The 10,094-nt window shown below is 39.5% G+C and overlaps 1 protein-coding gene across 1 annotated transcript in view; it reads left to right on the forward strand.

Annotated features, from left to right (window-relative positions):
• LOC306867101 (uncharacterized protein) overlaps positions 1 to 10,094 on the forward strand; it is a 44,601-nt gene that overhangs the window by 18,915 nt on the left and 15,592 nt on the right. Inside the window, exons 3-4 of the mRNA XM_079412622.1 lie at positions 9,623 to 9,705; positions 9,881 to 10,018. Of these exons, the coding sequence (XP_079268748.1) occupies positions 9,623 to 9,705; positions 9,881 to 10,018 (221 nt within the window). The remainder of the gene's footprint in view (positions 1 to 9,622; positions 9,706 to 9,880; positions 10,019 to 10,094) is intronic.

Genomic DNA, 10,094 nt, shown 5'->3' on the forward strand with positions numbered 1-10,094 from the left:
TATCTTTGCACAATTATCAGGATTAAAAGATGCACTTATCAAGCTTCAAGTTTCTTTGTTGTTCTTTTGTTCCTGCCTATATGTAGCCATATTACATATAGAATGATAAGAAGTCTTTGTGGCAGCAGGACGTTGTTGTGAAATGCTGCAGTGTTGTGGAGTCTCGTCAGTGTTGGAGAAACATCCAGCCATTATTCAGGACCACAAAGACGTGGTTTCAAATGCTAATGAACAGGCTGTGTGGTGGCATGATCTCATAGTTGGCTCAGGTTTAGGTTGGAGTTTTCTGGACCCCAAGGAAACAGTAGTACAGAACCAAAAATCTTCTCGTACCCTTTTTCTTGTTTTAAAACTTGCTTCATCTGTAGCTCACATCTTGCCCAATGTGCTCTCTCCACAATTCAGAAAGTGAAATCCATTTATATTGTATACGTAAATATCTAATGTAAATTGTGCAAAAATGGTTTAAAATAATACTGTTTATCAAAGAAAAATATATAGGATTGCTTATGGGATTCCACTACTGTTCAAAGTTTTGGGATCACTATGATTTTGCTTATAAATAAATACTTTTACTCGGCAAGGATATTATACTGATTAAAAGTGACAGTGAAGACATCTGTGTTGTAATAACAGATTTCTATTTTAAATAAATGTTGTTCTTCTGAACTTCCTATTCATCAAAGAAACTGTTTCAGAATGTTTCATGTGCCCAAAATCAGCATAATAGAATGATTTCTGAAGGATCGTGTGACTCTGAAGACTGGAGTAATGAGTACTGAAAATTCAGCTTTGGCATCAAAAGAATAAATAACATTTTAATACACATTTAAACAGAAAACAGTTATTTTAAATGATTAAAAACAACTTATCCTATTTTTGAAGTGCTTATTACACATTTTATATTGGTTTTGATTTTGATTAGCCATAATTATTCTATATTTTATATGTACATAAATACTTATTAAATATTTTATTAGGCTAAATTATTTTAATATTTTAATGCAGCTTCATTTGTCTTTTATCCATTTATAGACTGCCATCTGATTGTGCTCATTATTAGATAGGGATGTAACGATTAACCGCAAGCCGGTTGAAAATCGATTAAAATATGTGACGATTCAAATCGGTTAAGATGCTAAACAAATCGCGATTCAATTTGGGGTAACGTTAACAGTTTATATGAATGTATGTCTGAGGGGAACCTACTGTTTTTAGAAAAGTTTAGATGGTATTTTTTCTTTTCATCTTGCTTCTGTATAATGCATATTAAAGTTCATAAGTGCAGGTTTAAGCGCCACCTGCCGGCAGAGAGTGAATCTGCATCTAATTTCAGCTCGTCTGCTGTTTGTTTCATCCAGAAATTTTTTATGTATAGTTTCACAAAACTGAAGACAGACCATTCATTCTGTTTTTGCTTCAAATTTCGAAATTATACAATTAAAATTTCAATTTAGTTTTGTTATTGACATTTACATTATATTTAAATTTTGTTATTTAGCAGATGCTTTTATCCAAAGCGACTTACAAATATGGACAAAATAAGCAATCAAAACCAACAAAAGAGTAATAATATGCAAGTGCTATATTAGTATATTATTATAGTGTTATGTTTCAATTTCACAAAGAAACGTGCATCATTTTGTCCAAGCAACAAAAAAACAAAAAAATTTGCTTAAAGTTCATTTTTTGAAAAAATAATTGTGAATTGAATCAAATCGTGAAATCAAAATCGTGAATCGAATCATGAGTTGAGTGAATCGTTACATCCCTAATTTTAGATATTACTATTTTTGAGTTCTGTGAACCAGTATTGCCATATTAATTGAAATCTGAAATGGCCCATGCAATGAGGCATAAAAGCACAACATGCACTCCTGCTGGGTCACTGTGCTGCTGCCACACCCTTTATCCTGGTGGCTGTCTGAGATTCAGTGACACATCCGTGATAAAAGAGGCTTTAATATGCTTAACAGCAGAATCATTTGGCATTGCCAAATCACAGGACTAGGATTACCAGAAGAAACTAGGGCATTCACTTCTTGTGTAGATGCAACAGGGAGCGTCAGAGTCCGAAGAAATATTGGGCAGCTTGTGCTAGTCTTGTTTTAGGGCTGTATAGAGCACTTAAATCACATACAGTGGCAGAAATTGCTCATCTGCAGGAATGATGGTGCCTAGCAGTGTAATTTATAATAATTTCTGATTATTAATGGATTTTTCAAGTTTCCCATTATACTTCTCTCAACCAGAGGACTGGACTAAGACCGGATTGATGACACATTTATGGGATTACAATAAGTCCCTCAAAAGTAACATTAATTCCCTCCGTTCTGAAAAGCTAGTTAGCTACAGTAGTTAGATAACAACAAACACCTGCGGTGCTTTATGTTTAATGAAACTTTGTTTTTGCATTTTAAATAAAAAGAAAGGCCATTGCACAATCTCTGTGTCAGCTGTACATGAAATGGGAATTAAATGGCTTGTTCCACGGGGACAAACAGATTTAGAGTTGCTAATACAGAGCGCTACAGCAAGACGTGCCGTTCACAAGGTTATTTGCTCCCAAAAGCACACTAGACGGTGGTATGAGTGACTGTTTTAGATGCTCGGATGAGGCGATTCTGTTCCCAAACTTCCTCAGGCCTCAATCTCTTGGGAGACCATATCTAGAGCAAAATATCTGGAGCAGCGCGAATGCTTGGTTTGTCTTCTACCGCAGCACCGTTTGAGCTTATTTTAACAGAGTGCTCTCATTTTTAGTTCATGAGCAGATATTTATATCAAGCGGGGTCAGGTGAGGTAGGACTGGATGTCTACACTGAGAGCTTCTTAAAAATGACAGTGTTTTATGATGCTAATGTGATTTAGATGTGCTATAAAATTTAAGTCATTAATTAATAATCAGCCGTTATGAAGTTGCTTGCTCTTTAACGAATTCACCGGAAACCTTGGACTTTTGGACTACTGTTACAATGCTGTTACATTCTTTCCCATTCTTTAGAGACTGTGGAAAAGTGCCAAGGGGAGTAGTGGAAACTGGAAGCTGGCTGAACACACCGCTCTGTAAAACCATCTCTGTATTTAAAACGGCTAAGTAGATGGTTTTTAAATCCATTTGAGATCATCAATATGCTACTGTACTTCCAAATGTTCACAAATTTCACTTTTGGCAGATATAAACATTGAAAATGTACAGTTTTTCTTTTCCGGAGAAAACAATGAAATAAAAAAAATTATGACTCATACTACATGCCCAGTCAAATACTCTCTAGAATGAGAATGTCCCACCCCCCCCCAATGCCATATGTGAGTAGCAAATCATGGTTCATGGTTCTGATGCAGCTAAAGCCTAATTGGCTATTTTTAAAAAGTAACGAACCTTTTGGTACATCCTGCCAAAGATTCCTGTTTGAATACAAAACATGTCAATACAGGAATTCAATTGTGCTTTTTAAACTAATCAAAGTATAAATGCCACTGAATAAATATTTTTTTTGTTAAAGGGTCTTCTGTAATTATTTATTTTAATAATTAAATCAATTTAACTTTTTTTTGTGAAATTGTAAATTAGGCCTATATTTTATCCCTGATTTTTTTCCCCCAGCTTATTCTGACAGTTTTCAAAATTGTGTCATTTTTTTTATCACCTACATTTGTTTATCCTTTTCATCAGACAACAACAAAAAGTACAGAATGCATTCATTACAAGGCCAATAGACCCATGTAGCTCTGGGCATTGTGCCTAAGGCAGAGCAACTGCCGTACCTGAGACTTTTATACCTCCCTCGTTTCTTTGTACTTTGTCACTTTGCAAAGGGGAGCAGGGTTGGAGCTACTAGTTTCTGTGGCAGCCCTTATTATTTGCATTCAGTGCGTCCTGGTGAAATCTGTCTCACCAGTCTTCACATATGTTGTACTTTCACTTCTGTACTTCCTTCTCATACCATCTGGCTCATAGAAGCAAGGCTGGGCTTAGGCCAGCTTGGTCCAAACCCCAGTCGTGCTGCGTTCAGCAGCTCTTTGATTATCCCACTAATTCCTCAATGCACCCTGCTCTTATAACACTCTTTATACAACTGAAAACAGGATAAGTGTGTTTGGACTGGAGTTTTGAGACGATGTAGACTTATGTTGCATTTGTGTCATGTGATTTTTCCTTATTAGCTTCGCATGGATATCCTTTTAGTGTAATTTACACTTAAAACCCTAAACCCTTTACTTATGACTGTAATCCAAACATCCAAGTCTCATTAACAGGATTCTTGCAGGACTGTCCTTGAAATACATTGCACTAAGGTTGACATTTAGCTGTGAATAATGCTGCTCTGTACATCTTGGGAGTCCTTTTCTAAATGAATGAATATTGATGTGAGTGATAGCTATGCCTTTCTGTGTTACTCCTGCTGCAGGGACATTCATTTTGATTAGCATTAATCAATCATACGACTGCTATGTTTGACTTTCAAATGAACAAATCAATAAAATGTTGTTAAGGATCATGCTTTAAAGGATTAAGCTCTGGCTACTATGTTGGGCTGTGAGTTTTGATTTAGAATTTAGCCCTATTTCTGAATAAGTTTTCTGGCATATTGGCATACAGTTTTGGGGAGCAACTAACTAAACGTAGCTGAACTTTTCTAGTAAAGTAGCAACCCTTTAGTGAAGCTACTTTCAGTGGTCATATTGTATTTTGAAAGTCATTATTGAATTGCACATGCAAATTCATTGCTAAGTGAGCAATGGAAAGCCTAATTTGTTCAACTGAATCATTTCATCCTAAACAACTCTCTGGCATATGTAGCGCTGAAAGGTCTGGTTCATTGTAATAAATTAGTTTTAAAAAGTGTCATTCATTTTAGTGAATCAGTTCATCTTAAAGTGATTTATTCAGGTGAATAATTTTGTTCTAACAGTAAATGAACAGAATCAAAAAAGATTCTCTAATTTAAGTTCCTTCATGGCATTTCAGACTTCTTTAGAGCAGAATATTTAGTTTATTACTGTGTTTTTGATTCAGTTATGTAACTAGGCAATATTCTTATTTTATGCATTAGGGCCTATATTTATTGTAAATTTATATAATCAAATTTGTTGTTATCACCCAATTATTTATCCATTCATTCAAACTTTCATTGTTTTGTGTGAGAAAAGTCCAGCTCTGATTAAATTACAATAATTTATATTAGGGCTGTGCAATTAATTGAATTTGATTATCATGCGCATCTAGTCAGTAAAGCCGTTTTTTTAATTAGTAGTAAATCGCCATCACCTGCTTTCAGATGGAGCGGCAATTACTAGTACAAAGAGCCGTAGTTCACTGACAAGCTAGGCAATATTGCATTCATAATCGAAGGCGATTCAGCGATATTGCCTAGCTTGTCAGTGAACTACGGCTCTTTGTAGTAATTGCCGCTCCATCTGAAAGCAGGTGGTGTCGATTTACTGCCAATCACTGAACCGGCTTTACTGACAAGATGTGCATGATAATCGGATTCGATTAATTGCACAGCCCTAATTTATATCATTTATCAAGTCAAGTCAAGTCAAGTTGAGCTTTATTGTCATTCTGCTACATGTGTGGACATATAGTGGAACGAAATGTCGTGTCTCGCAGGACCACGGTGCTACATACTAGTTAAACATAAGATACAACAATACAAGTATAAGAAAAAAAAAACAATAGAGCATCTGACTATAGACGAAAATAGACCATCTGACTATACATATACTATAAATACTATAACTACTATACCTAGTTGCCTAGACAACTGAGACTGTACAAGAACTTTACATATATACTGTACATGAAATTGTGCAAAAAAAAAATATTGTATATATATTTCGTACATTAAATTGTTGTGCAGATTAAAGAGAGATTTTGTGGGAAGCAGCGCATAGTGCAAAAAGATTTGTAGTGCAATGCTCAAGTAAACATTATTTTGTAGTGCAATGCTCAAGTAAACATTTTCTTATTGAGTCTTTGTAGCAGGGAGTGTTCATAGAAAGTGTCTAGTGTGCATATAGTGGGATGAGTGCGTTACTACAGGTGGTTTGTATAGCCCACTCACCTGTGTGTAATACACTCAGAATTGCACTTAGGAAAAGTTGTCAACTGTATTAATGAGTTGAGTGGGTGGGTGGGGGGTCAGAGAGGGACAGGGAGATTGGAGTTAAGAGCTCTCACAGCCTGGGGAAAAAAGCTGTTGAGCAATCTGACGGAGCGAGCTTTGATACTCCGGTACCTTCTACCTGATGGTAGGAGCTGGAAGAGGTTGTAGGAGGGGTGGGTGGGGTCTTTCATGATGCTGGAGGCCTTGCTGGAGCATCGTGCAAGGAAAATGTCCAGGATGGAGGGGAGAGGGGCACCGATGATCTTTGCGGCAGTGTTCACTGTCCATTGTAGGGTCTTGCGGTCAGCAGCACTGCAGTTCCCATACCAGAGAGTGATGCAGGTGGTCAGCACACTCTCAATGGTGCCCCTGTAGAAAGTGGTGAGGATGGGTGGCGGGAGACTTGCCCTTTTCAGCCAGCGGAGAAAGTGGAGGCGCTGTTGTCCCTTCTTGTTGAGTGACGTGACGTTGGTGGTCCAGGTGAGATCCTCTGAGATGTGCACCCCCAGGAATTTAGTACTGCCGACTCTCTCCACGGTTGAGCCGTCGATGGTCAGTGGGGGGTGGTCAACAGAGTTTCTCCTGAAGTCCATCACAACCTCTTTTGTCTTACTCACATTGAGGGACAGGTTGTTAACACCACACCATTTCGCCAGCTGTGCCACTTCCTTTCTGTAGAGCATTTCATCGTTGTTGCTGATGAGGCCTACCACAGTTGTGTCATCAGCAAACTTGATAATGTGGTTGGAGCTGGACTTGGCAGTGCAGTCGTGAGTCAGCAGCGTGAAGAGCAGTGGGCTGAGCACACAGCCTTGTGGGGCACCTGTGCTCAGTGTGGTAGTGCTGGAGGAGTTGCGGCCGACACGGACTGACTGAGGTCTTGCAGTTAAAAAGTCCAGGATCCAATTACAGAGGGAGGTGTTAAGGCCTAGCAAGTTTAGTTTGTGGATGAGCTGTTGTGAGATTATAGTGTTGAATGCTGAGCTGAAGTCGATGAACAGCATTCTTACATAAGAGTCTTTCTGTTCCAGGTGAGTAAGAGCTAGATGGAGAGTGGTGGATATTGCATCGTCCGTGGAACGGTATGCAAACTGGAATGGGTCCAGTGTTTTTGGGAGACTGGACTTGATGTGATGCATGACTAACCTCTCAAAGCACTTCATCATGATTGGGGTCAGTGCTATGGGACGATAGTCATTCAGACAGGACACGGGTAACTTCTTTGGTACTGGAATTATGGAGGTGGATTTGAGAAACGTGGGGACGACTGCCTGGCTCAGCGAGGTGTTGAAGATGTCTGTTAAGACATCCGTCAGCTGTGCAGCACAGTCTCTCAGTACACATCCAGGTATGTTGTCAGGGCCCACAGCCTTTCGTGGGTTAATCCGGGACAGGGTCTTCCTTACGTCGGCTGGAGAGAGACAGAGTACCTGGTCGTTTGGAGATGTGAGTAGTTTCTGTGCAGGTGTGTCGTTCTGTATTTCAAATTGTGAGTAGAAGTGGTTGAGTGCATCTGGTAAGGATGTGTCATCATCACTGGCCTGTGGCGGGAGCTCGTAGTCAGTGATGGTCTGAATGGCTTGCCACAGGGACCGAGTGTCTTTACTGTCTGTGAAGTTGTTGTTGATTTTTTTTAGCATATTGTCGTTTTGCCTTCTTGATGCCATGAGACAGATTGGCTCTTGCTGTTTTGAAGGCTGCTTTGTCTCCTGATCTGAATGCTTCATCTCTGGTCTTTTGCAGCCCATGAACCTCTGCTGTCATCCATGGCTTCTGTTTGGCACGTGTGGTAATGGTCTTGGTGACCGTCACATCATCTATGCACTTTTTGATGTAAGCAGTCACAGTTTCAGTGTACTCCTGCAGGTCTGTGTGGTTGTTGTAGGTGGCTGCCTCTTTAAACATGTTCCAGTCTGTGTCCTGGAAGCAGTCCCGCAGTGCTGAGGTGGCATTGTCTGGCCATACTGTGATCTGCTTTTGAACCGGTTTGGCGAGTTTGAGAAGTGGTCTGTATGTTGGTATTAGCATAACAGAGATGTGGTCCGAGTACCCGAGGTGGGGGCGGGGTTCAGCTTTGTATGCGTTTTTCTCTGTTGTATAAACAAAGTTCAGTTTGTTGTTTCCCCTTGTTGCAAAGTTCACATGTTGGTAGAACTTTAGTAAAACTGTCTTTAGGTTTGCATGGTTGAAGTCACCGGCTATGATGAAAAAGCCGTCAGGGTTATTTGTTTGTTGTTCACTGATGGTGCTGTACAGTTCACGAAGCGCGTCCTTAGCATTTGCACACGGGGGAATGTAAACCGCGACAATAACAATGGCCGTGAACTCCTGCGGCAGGTAGAACGGTCAATACTTCACAACCATAAACTCCACCAGCGATGAACAGTGTTTTGATAATACCGCAGCATTGTTACACCAGTCTTTGTTGATATACACACACAAGCCACCTCTGTGGGTCTTACCAGATAGTGATGAATCTCTATCCGCTCGGAAGCTGGTTAGCCCGTGCTGCTGAATGGCGGAGTCCGGGATGTTGTCGTTTAGCCATGTTTCGGTGAAAACAAACACACAACAATCCCTTGCCTCATGCTGTGTAGACCGACTGAGTTGAATTAGGTGTAGTTTCTTTTCCAGAGAGCGAACGTTTGAGAGCATGAGTGTTGGAAGAGCCGGTCTTGTGGGGTTAGCTCTTAGCCTAGCTCGTATACCTCCGCGCTTACCACGCTTCCGTCCTCTCTCACACCGCTTGCGATGCTGCCTTGTGCTGGTAGCGTCAGTAGGCGAGGCCACGGTCTCGAGGTCCGGCTTCAGCAGTAAACAACGGCCTCGTAGCTTCTCAGTAGCCGCCGGCGAGAGTTGGTGTTTGTATGCGTTGCTGATATCCAAAAGACTTTGGCGATAATAGATGAGTTTTGGAGTGATTTCTTATGAGTTAGCGGTAAACTGACACTATTTGGAGATGAACAGATGACATTAAAAGACATAAAAGCACCGTCTTTGGGACCCGGAGTAGCCGCTGCGTCTGACCGCGCCGCCATCTTGGATCAAGATATAATTTATTTCATCTTATATCATTGTACAGTTATATATTTTTTAAAAAAGATTTTACCCTCTGAAGTAGCTGTATTGTAGTTAGTAGTTTTGCAAACTACTATTAAAAATAGTAGCTTGAATGTAGTTTAACTACTTATTAGTATTCAAGTATTCAAATTACTAGTAGCTTAACACTTTTGAAAAGCCAATAGAAAGCACAGACATTTCTCTTAAGGGATTTGCAGTAGATTACTATGTTTACAGTCTTTCTAATGCTTAAGCCTCATAAGCTCATTTCTTTTGCTTTCTGTATGATTTTCTTTCTTTACAGGATGACCTTTAACTAGTCTGTAGCATCTCCATGCTGCATCTGTTTTAGATGAGATTTTCAAATCATGAATATGCTCAATGAGTCTACTTACAATAGATATTTGTAACATAATATCAACAAGAAAAACCATATGTATCTCTTCCAGGTCAAAGGACTCTGCACCACAAAAGTGATGTTCTTGAAACGGTTGTATTAGTGAACCCATCAGAAGATACTGTTATCTCTGAGGTAAGTTATTTAAAGAAAATATCTGGACAAGCTGCTATATGTTTCTAATAAAGATAAATAATAGATTTGATGTTAGACTGAATAACCTTGTCGAAGAATAACCTTGCTGCCAACAGACTGACTCTAATAGACTAATGTGTTTTAAATGCCCTCTTTGTCTCTTATTATGTCCTAGATCCATTGTCTTGTATCTGACCCAGCTGTGCACAAGCTGCTGGTCCTGAGTGGGCAGAGTTCTGACCAAGGTGACTTGGTTCTCCAAACTGGAGTTTTCAGTCATCAAACCTTCTCACGTGTGTTTGCTGATCCTGGGGTAAGTTTAGACAATATAATTGTATTCACATTGATATGAAATATTTATGTATATTGTGACTAATTTTGGACTTGTT

Source organism: Barbus barbus, assembly GCF_936440315.1.
Source record: "Barbus barbus genome assembly, chromosome: 48".
In the NCBI taxonomy this organism is placed as follows: Eukaryota; Metazoa; Chordata; class Actinopteri; order Cypriniformes; family Cyprinidae; genus Barbus; species Barbus barbus.